This window comes from Dermacentor albipictus, chromosome 3 (genome assembly GCF_038994185.2).
Source record: "Dermacentor albipictus isolate Rhodes 1998 colony chromosome 3, USDA_Dalb.pri_finalv2, whole genome shotgun sequence".
Classification (NCBI taxonomy): Eukaryota; Metazoa; Arthropoda; class Arachnida; order Ixodida; family Ixodidae; genus Dermacentor; species Dermacentor albipictus.
The window spans coordinates 155,399,349-155,425,410 of NC_091823.1; the positions used below are offsets into that span (position 1 = coordinate 155,399,349).

Genomic DNA, 26,062 nt, shown 5'->3' on the forward strand with positions numbered 1-26,062 from the left:
GCAGCTGGTTATCGTCTTGCCTGACATTTTCATTCACTGTATTTGTTTATAATGTTTATTTTTATGTTAGAGCCAACCTCACACTCACTTTATTTTGACGTCATTGCTTATTTATTTATTATTTGGTCATTCTCTGTTTTTCATTACCGCCCAACAAAATGTGCATTCATAATATTTACCTTCATTTGACACCTACACTGATCTTAACCAAACGCGTCGTAATACAACGTGTTTTTTTTCCAATTTGTTCATCGTTTGTTTTCCTAAGGCCCAAATACTTTACCTTAATTCCGAGGTTGTTTTCTGGGAAAGCTAAGTCTACTAGATTAATGCCTGCTTACACGTGTAGATTCTTTTTTGTTTGGTCATCCCTACTCTTTGTAGGAATTCGCAGCAGTGCCCTTACCTAGTCCATCTTAGTCACTGCTAAACATGCCCTTCGGGCCTTTATTTTAACACTTCGGCTTGTCTTGACCTAAACAATATGCAGGAGATTCTCACCAAATGAGGATTGGGGTGAGTGAGCAAAGCGCACACAAGAACACTGCCAAGGAAAACATTTCCTGACTTGATGACAAGAATCCTTGTTCAAATGTTGGCTACAGCAACGCCTGTTCCATCAATGTTGGCCCATGTTCATGATTTTCTAACCCATAGGTTACCTTTGTTCTGTTATGTGATTATACTTTCTTCCCTTTCTTTAGGATGGAAGTTCACGAATACTTTTCGTTTCTCCTAGCAGAATCATGTTTATCCTTGCAAAGGATTTTAGGTTAAGAACAACTTTTGCCACGAAACTGTCCAAGACGTGAAGTTGAAGAAAATAAACATCCTTTACTGTGAAAAACAATGTGACAACGGCATTTTTTCAGCTATTTGATTAAGTGATATACCATTCATTCATATCAGACACTCAGAGATTTCTTAACTTTTCAGCTATGTCAATGCGTTGGCGAGACAGCTCTATTTTCTGAATATTTTCACAACATAGCTCCTGCTGCTAGAGTTACCTTCGCGGCATCTGCATTAAAGGGCATTTACTATCCGGGACGAAAATGCCAAGAACGATGAGCGTCAACGGAATCGCATTGCTGCGGGATGTATATAGCAGAGACCTTTAGCATGTCCGCTACTCCGGCAAGCCGGGGCTGTTTGGGCGGATTACCGGATGGTCGGGGGCGCAGACGTGAGCGGCCGGATTGGTGGCGCCAGCTTGTGGTGCAAGGCTCAACCATGTAAACACATAGTCAATTACTATATTCTTCTTAGCTGGGGTTAAGTTTTCGACAGCGGCGTAATTGGGAACACAATTACGCCGCTGCCGAAAATTTGCACCAGCAGAGAAGCAGAATAAAGTAGATTATTGCAATTTTAGCTCTGTGTTTGTCTGATTGAGCTCTACAACACTAGGCGGCTGCACCACTCCGGCCGCTCACGTTTACGCCCCTGACCATCCGGTAATCCACGCAAACTACCCCGGTTTGCCGGAATAGCGAACACCCTGAAAATTTCTATTTATTTTAGTGCCGGATGAGCCGCGCTATCATCTGCGTTCGAGAGCACTGGAAAGCGTGAGCCACGCATGCGCTTTCCAAACGCAGATCTTATTGCGGCTGCTCCAGGCGATAGCGCAGCGATGCAATCAAGTCGAGGCTCGCCCGTGCTCACCACTTGCGTCAACGATAGTACATTCTCGAAACAACCAATATGCGCTGTAAAAGGTAATACCGGAAGCATCTGTATTTTAACGGTTGGACCATATAGTACAGTTTCACCTTACAGCCCCTTCCGTTTTCTAAATACACGGAGCACCTGCATATTAAGGCTTGGAACGTATAGTACGGCATCACCATGCATAATCTTACATTCTTCAGATATGAAAGTACTCGCTTTTTCTGTTACCGTCGCTGCCCCACAGGCCATCCGCTCTACATATATTCCCTTTTTTTATTTACGGAAAGGAATCGGTGACATATTACTGGCACTTTTTGTCCTAAGCCAGCCAATTTTATTTTACAGTATGGTAATCGTATCTCGACGTCGAAAAATCTCTCATCACCTAGAAAGCCAAGGGAACCGTAGGGGTAATCGGCTGTTGTTGATAGTGACATGTTAATAAAAATTAAGAAGAAATGAAAATAAACAAAAATATAACTTGTCGGCTGTGAGGACCGAACCAACATCCTTTTCATTACGAATTCTGCTATAGCGAAGGTCGTAATATATATATGCTTGCTTATATTTATGCGTAATACATCCAGCCCTGGGAGCGTTAGCTTGCGCCACTCAGAGCCGTGACAAGCTGATGTGGAATTTGCCTCTTTTGCCCGATGATGTCGCGTAACACGTGAAGGTTCTACAGCGCGCACCTGGCTAGCCAATAAACCTTCATATGCTATCTAATGACACGAGGTTTCGTAGTCCTCAGTACGAATGAGCGAGAAGGGAAAGACATACGAGCTCGAGTTTTGTCAATCACGACCATAACCCGCCGTGGTTGCTCAGTGGCTATGGTGTTAGGCTGCTGAGCACAAGGTCGCGGGATCGAATCCCGGCCACGGCGGCCGCATTTCGATGGGGGCGAAATGCGAAAACACCCGTGTACTTAGATTTGCGTGCACGTTAAAGAACCCAAGGTGGTCGAAATTTCCGGAGTCCTCCACTACGGCGTGCCTCATAATCAGAAAGTGGTTTTGGCACGTAAAACCCCATAATGTTTTAAAATCACGACCATATTATGCCAACAGGCAATGAAGCCAAGGAAACCACAGCGGTAATTAGCTGTGGTTCAAATCTCAATATCGAAAATGATGAACTGCGCCATAACTCATCTCACGATGACTATCGATGGTAATACGTTAGCACTGAATCAATATGGCGACACTGCGTATTGCCACCGCCGAAACAACTTAACTATGAAGCCTGTATTGCAGCGGCACTCCTCTTCCGCGCTTCCCTAAGAACACTCGCAGCCAGCTAGAGCCGCCGCCACGAAGCCTGCGCATGGCACAGGAAATGAATCGCGCGGTGGTGCGAGCAAAAGCTGAGAAATGGCTTATACAGCAAGCAGGCTCCTTTCTGACTGCTCTTTGTGGACAGTCTGCGCCATCTAGCGATGCTGCCGAGAAATCCGTGCCTGGTGTTCGACACGAGAAGCGTGGCACGCCGGTGCCTGCGAACGCTGAGAATTGTTACCTCGCTTGGCCGCACGCCCAGTGGCGCATACTCTGTGTCCCAACTTAGCGACAGCTTCACTGAACAGCGGCACACACGGAGTGCATTCATGGCGCAGCTCGCCGATGCGTTGGCGTGAAAGGCGTTCACTGAAAAGCAGCACATCATTGGCACATTTGTGGTGCAGCCAGCGATTGCTTGAGGCTGCTGTTCTTCAGGAACCCATGTGACCTGCACTCGTTCCCGCTCAGCATCGGATAAAATTGACCCCAGAAAGCCTTAACACTATTCCACATCAAGGAAATTCGTAACAACTTAGGGCCCTATAACGTAAAACTATTCCATTATGTTTTTATTCCAATCTCCTGACGTCAAGTATGCGCAACCACCATCGCAAGCATCGGCCGGTCACCCGCTGGGTTGTCTCAAAAGGCCAATCAAACGCTCTCCTAGTTCATAGGAGGGATCGTTTGCTTGCTTGAAAAACGAACAATATTGCCTGCACTGTGCGGTTTGTCTTATATAATTGGCTCACAAGACGCGAGGAGCACGCTCAAGTGGAGGGGGGTTCGATGGGACTGAGCCACAGCACTGAAAATCGGTAGCAGATGAAGAGGGTGGTGCCGGTGTCTGCGATTGGTCCTCTTTCCCTTACTTAGCTTTCGGTGGCTCGTCGACAATCGCGACGCCATGCAATTGAAGCTTAACGGGACACCAAAGTGAAGAATTTCTTCTGCATCAGTAAATTACCGTTCTACAACATCAAAAACACCACTCTTACAACGACAAGACGTTTGGTAAGCCAGAAAAAGCGCAAGAACGAAATACGGGTGGCGACGCCTACATAAGTTCCCGCACCTGTGGGCTGTGACATCTTGGATTTTGATGGCACCTCCTTGGGCCGGCTAATTACATATAGTGGTACAGGTTGACTACATTATGCTCTAAAGGAACCAAATAATAAACATGCCAAGTTTCGGGAACCTCTTTTCAGCCAAGCCGCCCAAATGCGGAAACATACTTTGGAATCCCTGACGTCACACGGACGTACCAGCGCTAGGGTTTCGGCGCGAAATTCAAATACTGATACTTGGACCCTCATTTTTTCTTCTAATAATCAAACTACTTTTTGAAATGACTGCCTGCATGGTTCTCAAACAATGCTTCATTAGTGCAACCTGATTTATTGTTTAACTTTGTGTCCCATTCAGAATAACGCTAAGACGGATCCACAGCAAAGAAGAGTTGGCAGAACGAGGACGTAAACATGCCGAAAGTTCTCGAAAATGTTACACGGCCACGCAAAAATTATTAGCCATTGCGTGATCCAATTAACCATTGCCTGAGCGATCGGCGACAGCCATCTTTTATTCCTTTCGGAACGGGGCAGCCTGCGGTTATTCAGAAGAAAATTCAGTTTTTTTGGCCTGTTATAACGCATCTTTAACGCGTACACGTCACTTTGACGCGGTGAGTTTTTGCGGTTTTGTGACGTCGTGTAACATGCAGGTGAAGTGGGTGCAGCCCGAAAACTCTTGACGAATAGCCGAGGATTAATGGCGAAAAAGCGTCGAATCACAAATAACTAGCTATTTTTCTGTTGCTCTGTCAAATCATGCATAAACAGTGTGTTCACCTCATATCAGATGGGGAGCTATCGCAGTTTTCGTGACGTCGCCTGAGAGAAAAAAGTTTTTCACCAATCGTTGAGGGCTGATAGCAGAACTGGGGCCCTATAACGTAAAACCATTCGAATATGTTTCTATTCCAATCTTCTGACGTCAAATTTGCGTAACCACCAACGCAAGCGCCGGGCGGTCACCTGCAGGGTTGTCTGAACAGACCAATCAAAAGCTTTCCTCGTTCATAGGAGGTCACTTTTGTTTGCTTGAAAAACGAATAACATTGCCTACGCTGAGCGGCTTGTCGTATCTAATTGGCTGACAAGAGGCGAGGAGAACGCTGAAGAGGAGAGGGATTCACTGGGGCAGAGCTAGTGCACTGAAAATCGACAACCGGATGAAAAGGGTAGTGCCGGCGTCTGCGATTGGTCGGCTTTCCGTTGCCTAGCTTGTGGTGGCTGGTCGAAAATCACGGCGGCAGGCAACGGAAGCTTAAGAATGACGCAAAAACTGACCCTCAGCAAAGAAGAGTTGGCAGAATGAGGTGGTAAACGTGCCGAAAGGGCTCGGAAACGTTACACAGCCACGCATGAAGTCTTATAATACGCAAATACACCCATGCTATCCTGCAGGTGCGAGTAGCCAGCGTCTCAGCGATCGGCGGCAGCTATCTTTTATTTCATTCGGAATGGGGCAGCCTGCGGCTATTCCGAAGAAAATTCAGTTTTGTTCCGCATATTAATGCATCTTTATCGCGTACACGTCACTTTGACGCGGTGAGTTTGGGCGAATTTGTGACGTCGCATTACAGGTAGGTGAAGTGAGTGCAGCACGAAAACTTTTTATCAATAGCCGAGGGCTAATGGCGAAAAGGGGTCGAATCAGAAATAACTGTTTTTCTTTTTTCTGTCAAATCATGCATAATCAGTGTGTACACATCATATCAGATGGAGAAGTGTCGCGGTTTTCAGGACGTAGCGTGACAGACAGGTGAAGTGGGCGTGGTCGGAAAAAGTTTTTCACCAATCGTGGAGGGCTGATAGCAGAAGTGGAATAGAAAAGTTTGGAATAGTTTTAGGTTATATCGCCCTTGGACACCTTTATTCCTGGATGTGGAAAACACAATAATTAAAGAAACAAAATATAATCATGTGCCTGCTAAGCTAATTAGTATAGCAGTTAGACTAATTGGTACGATAAGCTATCCACAACTAAACATTCATTCCACCTTTTCAAAAAAGGAAATACTAGTACTATGGCTATAGCTTTGTTACCTGCGCATAAATCAGCATTTTGAGGTATGGAACAAACTGTATTGAACATTATACATTGGGCCTTGTGGGGAGGGATCTTTTTCGTGACTGCAGAGCGGCACATTACCAGTGCACATGCATAGTTACACAAGCTGACGTGATTGACGCCCATTTAAGAGCGGCACACACCTAGGGCCCTATAACATCAAGCTATCGCAATGTGTGTTTATTTCAATCTTGTGACGTCAGATTTACGTAACCGCCGACGCAAGCATCGGGCGGTGACCCGCAGCGTTCCCTCAACTGTCGAATCAAATGCCCTCTTAGTTTCTAGGAGGCCACTTGCCTTTGCTTCCAAAGCGAAAAACATTGCCTGGCGCTTGACTGATGGAATAGCACACTGGGGCATAAATGTTATAATCAGGGATAAGGTGGCTGAGAAAGGCTGGCCAACGTTTCGATACGAGGACCTATTTTCTTCAAAGGCGGCCTCGTCTTTCTCCGCTTGTTAGTTCTAAAACGTGCGCGCAACCTTCTACAGGTTGTGCGAAATTATCTGTAGGTAGTGTGTTACTTTCGGTCACAATTTTGTAGGCTTCTTTCCATCACATTCCACACAACCTGAAGAACGTGGCGGGCAGATTTGGGGTACCGCTCCTGTTTTGCTCTCCGGAATATCAAAGCTATGCCCTCGAATCTCCGGCAAGGAATCCGCAAAAGGCGAATGTGGAAAAAACATGCCAGGCCCTATGTGCGGTGCCAATCAGGAGTGGTACAGGAGATACCGCTGTCCTGCGCAAAAGCCTATGTAGGACAAACAGGCAGGTGCCTGAACGATCGGCTGAGGGAGCACCAACGAAATTTAGAGAACAGCAAAGATGCGCGCTTAGTGCAATACTTCAGTTCCTCCAAGAAGTGTTCGCCGCATTTTGAAGTATAAATGTATTAATTTGGTAGGCGGCAAAACCAGACCGCACGAGAGCTACTGGAAGACTTCCATATAAAGAGAAGAGAAGGGGCTGTGATTGCATTAGTGATACGTCAATTGTGTTATATGGTTCGAATTGTGATCTTTTCTGAGCAAGAAGATAAGTCGTATTTTGTGGGGTGTTGTGGTGGCACGCATTCTTTGCCTACAAACGCGCATACACGATGCATCCTTTATATTCAACTTCTTTTTATGGAACGAAATCAGTTTTGAGTGCAGTGATTGTCCGTGTCTGTGAGCGTTCGTTTCTTTTGTCTGTGTTTTTTTGTGCTGCTGTTATGCCTGCAGTAAGTGACTAACTCGTCGAAGAACTAGTTTTATACAAGTATACGTCTACTGGCAACATATATGTGAACTTAACACCAACGCCAGGCAGTTAGATAGGAAAATATTTGAGGCATATTCCATATCAAAAGTTGCTGATGAATGTGCAAGAGCTCCATCCCTGGCTCTCACTGATAAATAGTTCTATCTTGAGAAGAACCTGATCAATGCTTTGTAATGGCTTGCTGTGGGCGCCCACCGGCTTCCTTGTGCATGTGGTTTTCTCTTACGTGGCACATTCGTTTCTGCGCCCGTCTCCCTATTTTTGAGCATATGGTGGATGTTGCATTTTTTTCTGAAGAAAGCCTGTCTGTTGAAGTCTGGCACTCTGTCATGGCACAACATTTGTTTTCCGTTAGTCTTGTTTACGCTAGTAACTATTTCTCCGAAAATAATGAAACGGCTTCTAAGCACGGAAGAGTTGGTAGAGCGAGGTCGTAAACGGGCTGAAAGTACTCAAAAAGGTTACACGTCCACGCAGAAAGTTTTACCATAAGCAAATATATCCATGCTCTGCGGCAGGTGCGAGTAGCCAGTGCCTGAGCGATCGGCAGCAGCCATCTTTTATTCCTTTCGGAAGGGGGCAGCCTTCGGCTATTCAGAAAAAAAGCAACAGTTTTGCTCGGCATACTAATGCATCTTTAACGCGTACCTATCAGTTTGAGGCGGTGGGCTCTCGTAATTTTGTGACGTCGCGTGACAGGCAGGTGAAGTGGGTGCAGCCTGAAAACTTTTGACCAATAGCCGTTGGCTAATGGCGAAAAGGCGTCGAATGAGAAATATCTATTTTTCCTATGTTCGGTTCAATCATGCATAATCAATGCGTACACGTCGTATTACATGGGAAGCTATTGCGGTTTTCATAAGATCATTTGAGAGATAGGTGAAGTGGGGCTGTCAAAAAAAGTTTTAGGCCAATCGCGGAGGGCTGATTGCAGAATTGGAACAGAAAAGTTTGGAATAGGTTTACGATATAGCACCCGTACTGGCATATACCCACTGACCCAAGCTGGCATGAGAAATTTTGATTGGAGACCAGCACCTACTGAGTGGCATATACTGAATACTCCAAGTTCATGAATACCATGAATACTCCTATGTCGTCGTGATAGCGGCTCTGCAAATCGTGAAAGAGCCGCAAGTATGTACACATTGCCGCATACTCATGCGGAAAGATGGTTGCAAACAGACAGACTTACGTAGAGAGAGAAACACATAAACACAGGTGTACCTGGAAAGTGCCTGAGGTACTCGAAGAATGCTAATGCCTTAAAACGACAACTGAAAGTGGACAAAAAGATGAATTCTCACTGGTGGGGACCGAACCCGCCACCATACGCATTTCTGGCGCCATTGGTAGGGCATCTCGCGCTCTATGCAAAGTTTGTGGGTTCTACCCCACCAACGATAACGTATACATTCGTCCAGCTCCATTTCCCTTTTCTTCTCTAATTTCTACATTTAGTTTACAACCACACCTTTTCTTGGCATCTTGGCTTGTTGGCTTTGTATGGTCGTTACTAACGGAAATTTACCGAAGATTACGATACTCCCTAATGCGAAATTTGATTGCAACTGCATACGTGTTTTCATTTCGCGACATATTGGCTGGCGCAAACAACCAGTCTCGTCCGGCGCGTTGCAAAGGGAGTGAAGCGTGGCGCGACTGCCTCACTAATCGTGACGCCTGGGTGGAATTCTCAGCGGCAGTTGAAGACAGACCACCGCTCATGCAGCGCTTTGTTTCCAAGAAGACGACGCGCGCTACTCCAGCGCCATCATGTAGCCATCGTCACCGGAAAGCAAGTCGTCTGCGGCGCTACGCTTTCCTCCTCCGCCTTCCGGTCTCTTGGTTCCGCTGCACCCTCGTGTTCCGCTTTCCTCCGAACGCTCTCTTTGCTGCCGCCGTCTTTCATCTGCGCTCAGCGTTCGCTCGTTCATCCTTTTTCTGTGCTCGTTCGCTCGGTTTCGAGGACGGCAAGGTAACGCCGCCGACGCTTGCCGCAAGAAAGGACGAGTAAGAGATGGGCTCTAAAATTTAGTCCCTCTGTTTCCACATTTTTCGAAGCGTTGCAATACCACGTGCACTGGTGGCCACTGTTCATCTTTATGCGATCTTTTCAGCCTTCTCATGCTGAAAAGAAGCCAAGCATTTAATTGTAACACACGCTGCAATCTTTCCAGATATATGACTCAAGGGGTACTATAACGCAAATCTATTCTTTACTATTTCTACTCTATTTCTGCAACCAGCCCACCTAGAGATTGGTAAAGAAATTTTCAGAGAGGCCCCACTTCACCTATCTGTCACCCACGGCACGAAAATTGTGATATCTCTGCATCTGATAACACGCGTGCATACACTAATTATGCATGATTAGCCAAAACCAAAAAAAAAACTTTTCGATCAGACGCCTTTCTTACTTTTAGCCTTCCTTGATTGGACAAAATGTTCTAGGCCTACGCCCACCTCTCCTATCTGTCGTGCTACTTCACAAAAGCTCGAGAACTGTCCAGGCCAATGTATCATGTACACATTAAAGATGCATAATATGCAAAAAAAAACCTTTTTTTTTCGTATAGCCAGAGTGTGTCCCGTTGCGAAACAAATTCAATATGCGTGACCGCCGATCGCTCTGGCATTATATACAGGGAGCTGCCGGGAAGAATGCATCTTTTTCGTAATAATTATTATGTTTTTGTGTGTGAAGCACTATAGCGTTTTTCATTCCTTTCGGCACCTATACAAAATCGCTCTGCCAACTATTTTTCGCGCAAGACCTGTTTCACCGGCCTTTTTAGCCTTCCGTTGCACGATGTAGTCATTTTCGATCGGCCACTTTTACCTATTTAAGAGGAAGCGGGTTGATCGCAAACGCCGCCACCACCCTCCTCATGAGGTTATTTCCTTACAAGCCGTAGCTAGGTTCCACCGAAGCCCTCTCCACTTCTGTGTGCTTCTCGTCATTTTTCAGCGAATTAGATCGGAAAGAATAGTGGAACTAGTTGGTGCTATGGCCTCCGAAAGCAAAGTGAGCTTCTATAAACGAGGAGAGTGTTTGATTGGGCGCTTCAAACAACGCTGCAGGTTGCCGTCCGCTGCTTGCGTCACTTGTTACGTAAACTTGACGCAAGTAGATTGAAATGAAAACACGTTTGAACAGCTCTACGTCCTAGGACCCTGTTGTACAAGCAAGTCCACATGATTCCGTAATTGCTTTATTACAATGTACGCACCTTGTATAGGGACCTAAGTGAGGTGACCTCGGCCGGGGTGCGGGTACTTCCGGCAGAGGAAAGCTCCTCGAACATGCCACATCCTTTGAAAGTTAAAATATTATTTAAGTACCGGACGACCTGATTGAACTTGCTGCTGCTGATTTTCTTCTCCACATCCTGGAGAACGCCGCCGTTGTCAATCGTGAACAAGTATCTGTTGATATTACGCAGAAAACCGTACGAAGAGTCTGCGTGAAAGGAAAAAGCCCTAATAAATACAAAGGCAGAACATGCAAAAATAATTATTTGAACAAAATGATCTAGCTCTTCAAACGCCGCAGTTATACCACTTATGAACGACATCTTGAGGCGCTAGGATGCACAACACATGAATGCAATCCGCATGGTCATTGTGTCACTTAGCACACGCCTCTGTAGGCGAGTAACATGCGAGGTTGTCTGGAGCGGTAAAAGTATGAAACAATAATCGGCACTTGAGCCGTGACCCCCTGCCTTTCCCTAAACAGTATTACGGTCGCGATAGCTTTCTCGGTAAATCGCTGGTGTGAACACCGTATGGCGGCTCGAGGGCTGAGTAACAATGCACAAGGGCTCACGCGCCATCAGACGAAGCACGCACCACTTACCCACAAGTAACCGCAGTCAGCAAAGACGTGGAAGAACGCAAGCCCACCGCTTAATCTGATTCGTCGCAATAACAAAACATTTCCTTCACGGCATACCTTGCAAGATACGAGCTATAAAGCGGACAAATGTCCTTGAGCCACAGAGTTGTAACTGGCACTAGAGGCAAATTGAATGCATATTGAAAAGTTTTGGCGTATTCGCTGTGCCTCTTCCAGATCCAGGTGCGACACAACACTCAAAAGCAGTCTTTAAATGCCTATTTTTCATTATGTAAAAGAAATGTCGCAGTTTCGCCCGTAAGGCAAAGCACCGATTGCAATAGCACACTAGTAGACAACTATACGAAGTAGGGATAGTAGTTTCGGCCACACAAACTTGTAAGCATTCGCTTACTAACTTAACAATGACATAATGTATATACGCCGCTCAACCAGGACCAAGAAAGAAACAGGCACGTGCCTCTGTTTCTTTCTACGTCCTTGTTCAGTCGCGCCTGCACATTCTATCATGGATGCCAACGAAGTAGCCTGCCCAAGTGTTTTAACTAAATTAAGAAGCACAGTGTCACACCCGCACAGGTAAACATGAAAACAACTCGGTCTATGAGCGCAGAACTCGCTGACAAACTGCCCGAGTGAGGAATCGCGGCAGCAGCAGCATTCGATTGATCTTCGTGCAGCTGTCGCTTCAATGCGAACGAAACGTCGAAAGCACAGCGCATACGACGCTACCGGCACTACACGCACTATGTAAACATCCCAGATCGCTTTGAAGAGGAGGTCAGTGCGGGCGTTCACTTTGGCTGCTTCGGAGATCGCTTTGCTTATGGCACATCCACGTAATAAGCAGCCGCCGCCGGAGAAGTACGCCTACCCCCGCGCCTGCCACGTGACGGGAGAAGGTGTGCTTCCGGCCCTCCTTCCTCGCTGGCACACGCGAGATTGAGCCGTGCTCGCGGCCACACCCTCGCAAACTTTCACTCGCAGATACAGCATACGGCCCGCGGCGTCGGTTTTATCGCCCTTGGACTAAACCTATAGGGAAAATTACGGCGACGGCAGAAATGCACCTGGAGTGTCCATATAATTGCTATCGCAATAATATTCGTCTACACGCAAATGTAGTCAATAACAGTTTTACTGCACAGCTGCCTACGTTGTAAAAACGATACCAAAACACTACTGAAAAAGCGACGTAGCGACATATGTGACACTATACTTCTTTTGCATAACGCTGACAGCTCAGAGGGAGCTGTTATGGTTGGGGTCTAGCACCCCGTGCAAGAACGACTCTCCCCCACCATGCCTCACCGAAACTAAGTGACTTCCTAATTCGCCATGGTTGCCTCGAGTTTATGCCAGTCTGGCGGAAGCCCCGCAGTGTTTACAGACCCCCTTTTGTGTGTGTGCGACTAAGAGGGACCCTTTCCTCGAACTGTCAAGCTCTACAGGAGAACATCCGGGAACCAGCAACGTACCAAAGAAAAGGATAAGCGTCTACGATTCCCGGGCCAGAGGCTTGATATAACCTGAGGCGGGACACCTATTCCTTGCTGCAGGCTTAGTATATCCGGAGGCGGGGCGCCCATCCAAAAACCAGAGTCTTTGCCTGTCACGTGACGTCAACGGGAGCAAGATCCCTCCCTCAATTTTGGAGCCTATTTAAGGGGCTCCGAAATGTTCTTTTTAACACTTCATTCTCTTCTCATCACCTTTCACCAACGTTTGAATAAACCATGCAAGTTTCGCACTAGAAATCTTCGCGTCCTTGCCTGGTCGCCATGTTCTACCGGAACCCGCCGTGGTTGCTCAGTGGCTATGGTGTTGGGCTGCTGAGCACGAGGTCGCGGGATCGAATCCCGGCCACGGCGGCCGCATTTCGATGGGGGCGAAATGCGAAAACACCCGTGTACTTAGATTTAGGTGCACGTTAAAGAACACCAGGTGGTCAAAATTTCCGGAGTCCTCCACTACGGCATGCCTCATAATCAGAAAGTGCTTTTGCCACGTAAAACCCCAAATAAAAAAAAATGGTCTACCGGATGCCTGCAGCCCACCGACAACACTACGCTATTCTACCCAATAGTAACGTCAGTCGAGCTTTGATAAACAGGCGTCGCTACAACTCGGCTGCAATACGATACGCTACCCTGGAGTACGCAACAAACTGGCTGGCAGCGATTGGGATACGCAACCCTGGTGACCTCAACATTGACGAAATCTACGAGATCGTAGCCTCTTCGTCCCGGTGACAACGTCCGGAAGGAAAATGTCAGGCTTCATGACTGCATTTAGTGAGTGCACGACTTTTCTTCACTAATATATCACTTGGCTTTACGTATTGTTTTGCAGAAGTACAGAGCAGTGACTTTTTCTTTAACCGTTTACGGAAGTTTTGAGTACGTCGAGGTTGTTATAGTGTGAAGAATTAGGAAGAAAAGAGCCAACTAAGACAATCATGAGAGGGAGAACGACACAGGACAAGCGCCATCCTTCTCCCTCGCGTAATCGTCTTAGGTGGCGCTGTTCCTTCCTAATTCAAGTATGCACCATCTAGCCCAAGTGAATGCTGTCCTGAACTAGTGTGAATAGTTTGCAGCACTAAGGGCAGCCATGAACTTGAAGGCACTAAAGAAGCCGGAATTGTTGAGCTTGGGCAGAGAGTTGGGCCTCGAAATTTTCGAATCAAAGAGAAAGCCGGAGACCATGGAGGCTATGGAAGCGATCGGGGCAGATGAGGATGAACTGAAAGAATGCCTAGAGAGCATTGCGGAGAAAGAGGAAGAGCGTAAGCGCCTATAGGAAAAAGAGGAGCATGACCGCGTTGCACGCAATGCACTCGAAATGAAGCGCCTAGAGATTGAGCTTTTGAAAGTTCAAAATAATGAAAGATTTGCACAGAGCCACATGATAGCGAGCGCAGAATGACAGACATAATGGCACCCTACGCGGTAGGAGGGAACATAGGTCTTTTTCTGGTTAAGTTTGAGCGCACGTGTGAGAAGGCAAAATTTGCGAGAAACATGTGGCCGCAACACTTGGTTACGTTACTGCCACGTGAGGTAGCTGATATCACGGCCCGCATGAGGAAAGAAGAAGCAGAGGACTCCGAAGAAGTCAAAACAAACCTGCTTAAAGTATAAATTATCAGCAGAGGCATTCAGGCGAATATTCAGGGAGGTCGAGATGACCAAAAGTGAGTCATACTCAGATTTTGCATACACCTTGGAGGTAAACCTGAAGGATTGGCTCAGAGAAGAGGGTGCACTCTGCGGCGCGGAAAAGACAATGCAGTGCGCTTCTTTAGAACAGTTCTACCGCCGGCCGCAGGTAAACATCAAGTATTGGGTACAGGATAGGCCAGGCATTGACACTTTCATGAAAGCGGCTGATCTCGCTGAGGAGTACGTAACTCGCTGTGCGGATGAATGCAACGAAGCTCCTAAGAAGGAGATGAATAAATACAGACCCGACAAGCCAAAGCGATGGTCATATTCGACTAAGTATAAAACAATGGAAAGATGAGAGTTGGTGAAAAATATTGACGAAGACAGCGAGGGAGAGTAGGAGTCTCCCGAACGGAGTGCAGAAAGGCAGAAGAAAGAAAACTTTCGGGGCAAAGAAACCTCTAGTTTCTACAACTGCCAGCAAACGGGGCATATCTCCGTGGGATGCAGAAATCCCAAACTAGTGGTAATGTCACTAACTAGTAAAGAGGAATACCTCAAATTGGTAGAACCGTACATTTGAAACCTCGTGGTAAACGGCAAACCGTGTAGAATGCTTCGCGACTCGGCAGCCACAATTTACGCGGTGCATAGCAGAGGAAGGCCAGTTCACGGGAGAATGTTCTTGGATAAGCCAAGCCGTGTTTGTCCAGTGCTTGTCTCCCTATGGCCACGACTCGTACTGAAGGCGCTTTTGGAGTACTGGACACTGAAGCTGCCGTCTCGGCACATCTCCCGCCACAATATCCATATTTGTTTTCTAACGAATCTGAGGATTTGCTGCGACGCCGGGGATTCCGGTTTAGTGAAGGAATAGTTCAAGCCCTAACTCGTTCCAGAGCAAGGGATCTCGCGCCCAATGTACAGTGGTGGAGGAAACAGGTTTCACAGAGGTTTTGTCAACCAGTACCAAAGAGGACAGCCCTGTAGGGGATAATACGGAAAGTACCTTAAATAAGGTATAGGTCAGGCAAGCGCAGGAGCCTGAAATGTCTCGCGAAGCAGAATGCAGGAGAAAGTAAGCAAACGTAAGGCCTGCGACTATGATTGCTGAGCAGAAAATGCGTAAGGCTCGAATCAATGCTAAGCATTACTATGACAGGACGGCTCGGACGCGACACTTATAGGTTGGGGAAAAGGTAATGATCTTGAAACCCTCATTGAAAAACAAACTCGAGGTTCAAAGGGAAGGACTGGTTGACATAATTCAAAAATTATCTGAAACCATCTACGTAATCACGGTACCGGAAAAACGAAGGACACCAGAAGTGTACCATACCAATCTACTTAAACCCTACCGGCAGAGGGAGGCCATCGTAAACTTGTCCTTTAACCCACCTGAGGAGATGCCTGTCTACTTTCCGGAGTTAACATCAGTAACGGAGGCAATAGACATTCACGAGACCATTGACAAGCTAGTAGAGCAGCCGGATTTGAATCCCAATCAAAAAGACGAACTGAGGGATCTCGTGTTTGAATTTAAAGACATATTTTCAGACACCCCTGGCGGGACCACTGCGATCGTTCACGACATCGAGTTCACCTCATGGGACCAAGTTCGTTCGAAAGCTTATCGCGTTTCACCTCGTCAGCGTGAAGACATGGCCGCTGAAATAAACAAGATGTTAGAGCTAGGTGTAATCGAGCCAGGAGAAAGTGATTATACCTCACCTCTTATCTTGGTTGAGGTCCCAGGAAAGGAGCCGCGACCATGTGTCAATTACAGCAGGCTCAATTTAATCACGAAGGACCAGACTTATACGATACCGCATATCGAGGAAAGGCTTGGGCTTGAGAAAGTGAGCACTGGTAATTTCATCTCTACGCTCGATTTAGTCAAAGGGTACTGGCAGGTTCCGTTGAGGGAGAGGGCAAGCAGGCTTGTGGCATTTATTTCCCCGATGGGAACCTTTCGGCTGAAAGTCCTGAGCTTCGGATTGAAGAATGCTCCCTATTGCTCCTCTGTCCTTATCGACCAGGTGCTACGAGGAATGGAGGACTTTGTGCTCCCGTATCTCGATGACATAGCAATCTTTTCTTCATCAAGGGCGGACCATATACACCACATGCGAACCATGTTGTGTCGTCTAAGAGAGGCCAACTTAACTGTCAAGGCTCTCAAATGCCAATTAGGGCGCGTGGAGGTAGCTTACCTACGTCAAGTAATAGGGCAAGGCCATCGTCGGCCTTCCGAGGTTAAACTGTCCGCAACAGACAACTTCCCGCCACCACGCACCAAGCGCAATATCAGGTTATTCCTTGGCTTGGCATGTTATTACCAAATATATATCCTGCGTTATTCAGAGATTGCAAGTTCTTTAACAGATGCTGTCTGAAAAACAGAAACACAAACGGTAAAGTAGGATGACGAAAAAGAAAAGGCTTTTAGTAGGCTAAATAAAGCACTAACAAGCCAGCCAGTCTTGAACGCGCCTGACTACTCTAAGCCATTCATTCTTTAGTGTGATGCCAGCAACAGGGGTATGGGGATGATGCTTTGTCAAAAGAAAGATGACGAGAAATAACACCCTGTACTGTACGCCAGTACAAAGCTTTCAGTTCGTGAGGAAGCATACAGTGCATCAGAAAAGAAATGCGCCTGCGTAGTATATATATAGGCTATGTAGAAGCTAGTTTGTTATATCGTTGGTTCAAGATGCACTATAGAGACTGACCACTGTCCCCTCACATGGTTGCAGTCCGTGTCTACGAAAAACGGTCGTCGTTTGCGCTGGAGCTTGGATTTTCAGCAGTACATCTTCGATATTCGCTAAAAGAAGGGTAGCCTAACGGCAATGCCGACCGTCTGAGTCATTGCTCATAGAGTAAGGAAAGCCTGATGCTCCACCCGGGTTTCCATGGCATTTTTACGTTCGTTCATAAGTTTCTTTTTGCGAAGTTTTATTCGATTGTTAACTGATTTTAATGACCACATCTTAAGGCTTTCAAGAAATGGTTGTTTTTAGTGTTCAGGGGAGGAGGACGCGCGAAAGGAATGGGAATGGAGCAACGGTTTTTTTATGCCTTGTGTATGTTGGAGGAGGGTGGCCTTGTGCTCGCTGCTTTGTGGTGGTGGGTGCGGCACTGTTCTGGGGCGATTGCTTGCCCACACAGGAGACGATAAGTTGCGAGACATGTTTGGAAGTCCAGTTTCACCGGACCAGACCAAGGAGCGAAGTCACCAGAGCGCTGCGAGGACTGATGAACGACTCCTAGAAATCTACCAGCTACGAACCAAGGGTTCGTCACCTTGGTTCGTATTCAGTATCAATTCTGATACTGAAGTGCCGATCTCTCGCACAGCGTCTGCTGTCCCCTGCGCGTCAGGACCTTCCTTCCCCGCTGGAGATGCTGTTACGGTTGGCGTCTAGCACCCCGTGCAAAGGGTGCTCTCACCCACCATAACCTCATCGAAACGATTTGTGACTACGTTATTCGCTTTGGTTGCCTCGAGTGTATGCAGGTCTGGTGGAAGCCCCGCAGTTTTTAGAGGCCCCTTTTATTTGTGTGCGACTTGAGAGGGACCCTTTCCTCGAACTGTCAAGTTCTACAGGAGAAAATTCGCGAATCAGCAACGTGCAAAAGAGAAGGATAAGCGTGTGCAATTTCCGGACCTGAGGCTTTGTATAACCGGAGGCTTCACGCCCTTTTTTTGCTGCAGGCTTGGTATAACCGGACTCGGGACACTCATTCTTTGCTGCAGGCTTGGTATCGACCGTGGCGGGACGCCCGTTCCACGAACCAACGTCGCCTAGAAGATAGGAAAAACATCTACAGATCTGAGGTTGGCATACCCGGAGGCGGGATGGCCATCCACCAGACCCTGTGCCTGTCACGTGACGTCAACGGGAGCAAGAGCCCTCCCATGATTATAGACAGCCTATTTAAGGGGCTCCGAAAGGTACTTTTTCACACTTCATTCTATTCTCATCATCTTTCACGGACCTTTGAATGAACTGTGCATGTTTCGCAGTAGAAATCGTCTCGTACATGCCTGGTCGCCATTGTCTACCGCATGCCTGCAGCCCGCCGACAACGCCACACTACCCAATGGTAACGCCGGTCGAGCTTCGATAAACAGGCGTCGCTACAACTCAGCAGCAGTACGATACGCTACCCTGAAGTACGCAACAGAACGTACAATTCCCGCTTCCGTCGGGGACGATAGACTTGCGGGCAACTGCAAACACGAGCAAAATTTTTGCTCTGATAGATGTCTCTCTAGGCCTCCTCTGGACTTCACACAGCTTGTTCGCCGCACTAACATTGCCCTGCGAGCCCAAGCTTCTTGTAGCCAAGCAAGATATAGGAGAAATATATTGGAGTGCTCCTGTTCTTCCACCACGAACGCGGCTTCCACCGTAATACAACGCAAAGGTCAGAGGCCTCGACTGCCGAAACTGCTAGTTTTGTCGCGTTCTGCGTGATTGTGGATTCCACCAGAGCAAAGTATCACACGAAAATGAGGGAAACAGCCCAATGAATATGGCGTGCTTCGATATATTGTGTACTCCTTTAGTACGCACGCGCGCTCCTCTAGCGCGCCTGAATTGTCATCCCGCTAACGCTGCAGTACATTGTCACTATGCAGAGACAACAGATACTGGGAATACAGTGCAGAACACTTTAATAACGCGAACTGAAAATCTAATGGATATGGACCTCGTCTTCTTTTCCGCAATGCCCGAGAGCTTCGTCTTACTGTGCGTGCAGTATATTGGATGTGGTATTTGTTTCCCTTCAGAGAGAGCATCGTCCCGATGACCAGCCAACGGCAGGAACATGTCGTTTGGGACGAGGTGCATGCACTTCACTTCATTGCGAACAATAGGGCTTCATGCGCATAATGTGCACGGCTTCTGGTGGACGCCAGGGATAACCTCGCACTTCACGTGGCTGAGGCGTCGTACAACATTATACGGACTAAAGTACCTCGCGAGTAGCTTTTCTGAAAGGCCTCACCAGCGGATGGGACTTCAAAGACCTACTTTCTCGCCTGGCTGATAGGTGATGTATTGGTGTTTTCGACTGTCGACGCCGAGTCCTGTTTCCGGGTGATTCTGACGTGCGTAAGCTATCTCGCTTTTCAGCCCATCGAGTGAACTCTTCGGCGTCCATGGCTGTATCACCGTAGCCATGCGGTGACATCGCATCGAGCATCGTCGACGTTTCAAGGCCAGGAAGGCGGCTAAATCGTGTCTTTCGTGTTCTAGTGTGCGGCTTTTCTGCGGTTCTTTTCATGTACGGATGTGTGTCCTCCCAATTTTTGTTCCCGTCTTAGTACATAGCTTGATCCCGGTAGTCTTCTTCAAGCGTTTTGCTAAGCAGTTTCTTTGAGGTTGATAGGTTACAGTCTTTCGATGAGCCCTGCCACTGAGCGTAAGCACTGTCTTTAGGAGTGTAGCAGCAAATGCAATCCCTCTATCCGTTATAATCACCGTTGACCGACCGTGCCGCAAAACCAAGTTTTCACTGTGGAATCGCGCTGCTTAGACTTGGTGCCACTTGGAAGGGCCTTGATTTCGGCGTAGCGGGTCAGGTTAATTGGTGGCAACAATTACCCGTTCTTCCAGTATTGGAAGTCGGGAATGGTCAGAGAAGGTGCATGCCGATTTGGGCAAATGACGTCGTGGGAACTTGGACTGGATATAGCAGCCCAGCTGCTTTCAAATGTGGTGGTTTGCTTCATTGACAATTGATGCACGTGCGCACGTAATCTTTCACAGAGACGGCAATCTTTGGCGAGTAATATTTCTCTTTGACGCGGGCGCATGCTCGCGTGCAGCCGAGGTGGCCCGATGTCGTTCATTCTGGCAGGCTTGTAACACCTCACGACGGATAGTCGGTACGACAAGTGGGCGGCTGCTTTCGCATCAATGGAAGTTCTTCTAGTAGAGAACAATATTAGGGAGCCAGAATAATGGTAAGCTTCCTTAGAATGTGTTGGGTGCGCTTGTGTTCAGCCTCCTAAAATATCAATAAGCGGATTCAGCTCACTATCTTCTCGCTGCTGTGGAGCAATGTTGGCCACGCCTAGAACTCGTACAAAAGCCATTTCTTCGTCATCTTCTGTGACTTCCTGCACGATTGGTGCATTCAAAAGCAATCGGCGGTGGACTGTTGTCGTCCAGACTTGCACACCACTGTCATATCGAATTCTTGAAACCTTAGGCTCCATCCTGCTCGTCGATCGAGTGGATCCTTCAGGTTCGTAAGCCAGCAAAGTCAGTGATGGTCGCTGACAACGCTGATCGAGTGGCTATAGAGATATGGGCGAAACGTCATAACTGCACGTACCACCACAAGATATTCCTTTTCTGCGGTTGAGTAATTCGACTCCGCACATGAGAGCGTCCTGCTTACGTATGCTATGACTCTCTCAGCTGAGTCTCACCATTGAACGAGCACAGTGCTAGGCCGACGTTGCTAGCATCTGTATGAATTAGGGCAGTAGCATCCTCGTCAAAGTGAGAGCTTGTACAGGAGGTATTTGCAGGTGCTTTCGGAGATCATTAAAAGCTATTTGCTCTTCTCCCTATATGAAGGCAACGTCTTTTATTGTAAGCCGTGTTAACGCGAAGCTATATGCTAAAAAATGGCAATAACTATTTTGAAATCTACGCAGAAAACTAGGAAACACCCCACAACCATCTTGCCTGTCGGCGATGAGAATTCAGTGAGTGCCGTGATCTTCTCGGAGTCATAGTGGGTTCCTTTTAGATGGCTCACGCCACCTAAAAGTGACATTTTTCTGCGTTGAGTGTTACGCCGGTGGACTGTATCGTCTGTAAAACCGCCAGCAACCGTCAGAGGTCTTCAAAGCACGTTTCCGAAGAAACTACGACGTCGTCGACGTACAGGAAACATGACTTCCACTTCACTTCAGGTCTGACAGAAGCGTATCCATGAGTTGCTGAAAAGTTGCAAGAGCTGAGTACAAACCGAAAGCAAGAACCTTGAATTTCAGAAGCCCATCAGGCATTACGAAAACAGTCTTTTATCTGTATCTCTCGCCAACGTCGATGAAGTAATAGCCATTTTTTAGTTGCAGCGACGACAAGTAGCAAGCATGCCTCAATCTATCGAGAGAATCATCGATAGGCGGTAATGGGCATACGTCTTTCTTTGCTACCCGGTTCAGCTTGCGGCAGTCGAGACAGAAAAGCAAACTGCCGTCTTCCTTTAATTGCGATGGCTGATGCCTGTTAAACGTGTATGCCCGCACCATTAAAAATAAAACTTAGTTATTGTAATTACTCCTAATGCAGCATGATCCGCCCATTACTATTATGACAGAAAAGTGGCTTCATGCAGATGATTCGCTTCAAGCACGCCCACCATGGTTGAGCAGGGCGATAAGCTTGGATACAGCCAGCCAGCTCATCTGGCAGCATAGATTCAGCACGAATACACTGGACGCAACCGGCTCCCTTCACAATCGTCAGCTAGCAGCCGCTTCATTTGGGCACGGCACCACTTCGAGAATGGTAGGCTTACGTCCGTTGCCTTTTCAGGTTAGTTACCTGAAAGGTGTTGCTTGCGCTAAATCCAGTAATAATTGCTTGTTGGTGGTGTCGTGCCCACGAGACCTGAATGATGTGCTGAAACATTTTTTGACTCTTGCGTGTCAAATGTGCGATGCCGTGTCTGCAATAACACTGATGCTGCCGGGAGGCGTTGAAACAAATCCTGGAGCAATGACTAAGGCTCAAGAAGAAGCTCTTGTCTCTGCACTAGAGGCTATTAAGAAATTAGAAATAGCGAACTCACACCTGCTTTCTCAACTAACTAGTGTAAAAGCCAGTAATACAGCAGTTATAAACAATTTTCCAAAAGCTAGAAAACGAGCTGGTAACACTACTCGCTGAATTGAAAATTTCGAAACTAAAACAAGAGGCCGCTGATGGTGAAATCAAGCTGCTGAACGACAAGATCGCCGCGCTGTTCGATACTACCCGCATCTGGAACCCTGGCTGTGACAACAGCAGGTGCTGATATCCTTCGCGTTGTATCTAGTCGACTGACCACAATTTCTTCAGGATGCTATGACACTGGAGACAGAACGCGACACTAAAACCTGCGATTTTTTCACATTGCGGAAGACGAAACATATGACTGGGCTGCGTCCGAGCAGAGAATTGTTGATTTCTGTGCTGAAAAACTTGACCTAAACCTATCTGGCACGCACTTCGGAAGGGTGCATAAGTTAGGCAAGCGTGCCGATAACAAAAAGAGACCTATCATAGCGAAGTTGACGTTTTATAAGCATAAAGAACGCATCTTGTTAGCGGCGCGAAAGCTTAAGGACTCTGGGTTTTCGATTTGAGAATACTTCTCCCCAGCTACATGACAAGCAAGAAGAGAACTGATCGACTTCGCGAAGGCTACAAAAAAGCATTTCGAGCTCAGCGTCGACAGAATGTTCATAGATAACACAACCTACGTGTGCAACGGCGTCACTAGCACAGTAACGCAGCTGAGCAGATAGCTGAAGCATAGCGCTCGGACCCATGACTGTCAGGAGGCACCAGAACCGATCCTACCGTCACCAGACCCTACCGTAACTATCAATATCATTAACTAATATTCGACGCCTTGTGCGCAAGCTCGATCAAGTGTCTTCTTTCCTAAACGATACAGGTTCTGACATTATCATCTTCACGGAAATATGGCTCCATCCGGACATTTCAGACAATGAAATAAGCCCCATACATGCCACGTATAATATTTACCGATGTGATCGCACTAGTATACGAGGCGAAGGCGTACTTATAGGCGTTAGGAAGACAGTAACATCTTATTTAATTGATTCCGACACTAACCTAGAGCTTTTCTGGGTTGCGTGCATGACTCATTCTGAAAAAAATATTGTTAGGTTGCTGTTATCGTCCTCCTGACTCATGTGTGTTGTTTGCTAGCGACCTGCGAAACAGCATAACTCCCGCAGTTAGGGCTTTTGCACCTGAAAGTATTTTTCTCTTCGGCGACTTTAATGTTCCTTCATAAACTAGAAGCAGTTGTCATCGACCAGCCGCCTTTCTTCAGACTTCATTTCCTTAACATTTGATTTCAATCTGTCCCAAACTGTCGGTCAGCCCATTTGCGATTCGATTATACTGGATCTAGTATTGACAACGGTCCCCAATGCTGTTGAAAAGATAACATATTTAGATGGTTTCAGTGACCATAAATTATTGCAAGTAAACCTTAATGTCCCGTCCCGTATTTCTGGCGCCAGAACTAAGATAATTCGTGACTATAACAGATGAAATTGCAGTGTTATAAACTCTGAACTGGGAACATTTCATTTTGTGTACTGGGAACATTAGGTTTTTGTGTAGGGTAGGAAGGAGAAAGGTAGAGGGTCGTCCTAGCAACATCAGAGCCGCCCGGCCGGGAGGGCCCAGTGGATTCGACTTGAGGAGTAGGCTGGTTATAGACCGTATAGGAGGTGACCCAGCAGAAGTGAAGTTGTGGCGGATCAGGAAGCCGGAGATGGTGGGATGGCCGTTAGGCTATCCGTCTTTGTAGAAATTTCCGGTAGTCTCGCTGAGAGTCTCAACGAGTCGAGGTATTCGACGACACTTAGGAAGGCTGGTAGCTGATTACGACAGGGGAAGATTATGTCTTTCTGTCGTGAACATGGGAGCCCCAGGAGGTGGAACACCTGTAGTAGTCGGCCGCGGTGCTACAGGTGAGCAGGGCAGGCCAGCAGGAGGTGTTCCAGAGTCTGGTTCACCGCAGGAGGCACAGGCTTGCGAGCTGGCTTTCCCAAACTGGTGCCGGCGGGCTGCCGTCCAGCAGCCAACTCGCAATCGGAGCAGCAAATAGGCATCCCCTCGTGGGAGGTTGTGCTGTGGCAGAGGCCGTGAAGGCCGGCCAAGGGATACCCGTTTGTCCGGGTGGCAGGCGATGATGTGCCGGCGCAGCCTGTGTCTCGAGAAGTCTGCTGCCGTAACAGCAGGGCTGAGGCGGACGCTTGAGTGCTGGGTACTTTTTGCACGAGTGTCCGCCTCATCATTGCCCGGGATGTTCACGTGTGCCTGTAGCCAATGCAGGGATAGTGAGCATCCTGCGTCCTGAAGGGCTGTCAGTCTTGAAGAGAGCAGCGCAACCCCAAGGCTAGCCCTATAAGGGCTCTGCAGGCAGAGCAGCGCCGCCTTGGAGTCGCAGAAGATGGCTGCCTGGGATCGCCGTTAGCTCCTCTGCCAGTAGGTCCACAGCAAGGTAGAGTCCTACTGTTTGAGTTCACGACTGAATTACATTTTAATCTTGACATAAACTTGCAAACTGACTGCATGTTATTGAATTTTTCAAAGGCCTGTGATCGCGTAGCTCGCTGCCGACTATTTTCTAAACAGTCTTCTTTGTCCTTAGGCACACTAACGCTATCATGTATTCGGAACTTTCTTACCAATCGGCAGCAGTTCACTGTGATTAAGAATTTTTCCCCCCTCTCTTACGTTTCCTCACGTGTGACACATGGCAGTGTCCTCGGTCTACTACTCTTCCTGAAGTATATTAACGACTTACCGACTAACATATCTCATGAATAACATTCTCATGTGCGGCTTTTTGCTGATGACGGCAAAATTTATCGAGAAGTTGTTAGTACTGATGACCACGTAAAAATTGAAAATGATATCCACCCTATTAGCAGTTGGTGTAGCACCTGGCTAATGTCGCTTAATCCAGATACATGTAATCACTTTAACTCGCAAACATTTCCTTTCCAACGTTTCATACCATATTATTAACAATCCTGTGTCTGTAGTTACTTCATTCAAATATCTTGGCGTAACCCTGACATCAAACCTTTCCTGGACCACACATATCAACATCTGCGGAAGTGCCTCCCGATCCTAAGGATACTTACGCCGAACCTCCGTAAGACGCCAACCAATGTGCTCAAATTAGCCTATTCCTAGAACACACATATCAACATCTGCGGAAGTGCCTCCCGATCCTAAGGATACTTACGCCGAACCTCCGTAAGACGCCAACCAATGTGCTCAAATTAGCCTATCCTACATTTGTTCACCCTAAACTCGAACTTGTTTCTTGAATATGGTCCCCTCATTACGTTTATTTAACCACTATTCTGGAATCAATTGAGGATAAACCCGCTCGATCCATCTCACAAAATTTCACCTGCTACGAAAGTAAGACGCTAATGGCAGATTATGTCTCTTCAAATAGAGCCATGGTGAGAAGCTCGATGTATCGACCCCTATGGATCTCCGTGGTGAGGACGGGGTTCGCAAACCTCCACAAAAAGGTTAGATGTGGAAAGACAGATAAATAAGACTATCTACGCTGTATTTACGCTACCACGCCGCCAGGCAGACATTCGCTTGTGTCGAGAGCCCAAAGACTTCATCGTCTTTCTCGTAGTGGCTTTCGATACCATCCTAATAATATCTTCGCTACGGTCTGCATAAAGTCGGCCCGCCTAGAGGAAAGATTTCCATGGGAAGCGAGTGGCGCTCATAGATAAAACTAAGAAGCGTTCTGCCACTTTTACGATTTAACATTTATAGCGCGCGCAGCGTTTTCATAACTACTTGTCCTCCCATCATTGTAGCGCTCCCAGAGGGGGAACGGGCGA

At 47.3% G+C, this 26,062-nt stretch overlaps 1 protein-coding gene across 4 annotated transcripts in view; it reads right to left on the minus strand.

Moving 5' to 3' along the window:
• LOC135920569 (uncharacterized) overlaps nt 1-26,062 on the minus strand; it is a 150,842-nt gene that overhangs the window by 110,314 nt on the left and 14,466 nt on the right. For all 4 annotated transcript variants that reach the window (XM_070536199.1, XM_070536197.1, XM_070536200.1 and 1 more), the window contains exon 4: nt 10,599-10,828. In XM_070536199.1, the coding sequence (XP_070392300.1) occupies nt 10,599-10,828 (230 nt within the window). The remainder of the gene's footprint in view (nt 1-10,598; nt 10,829-26,062) is intronic.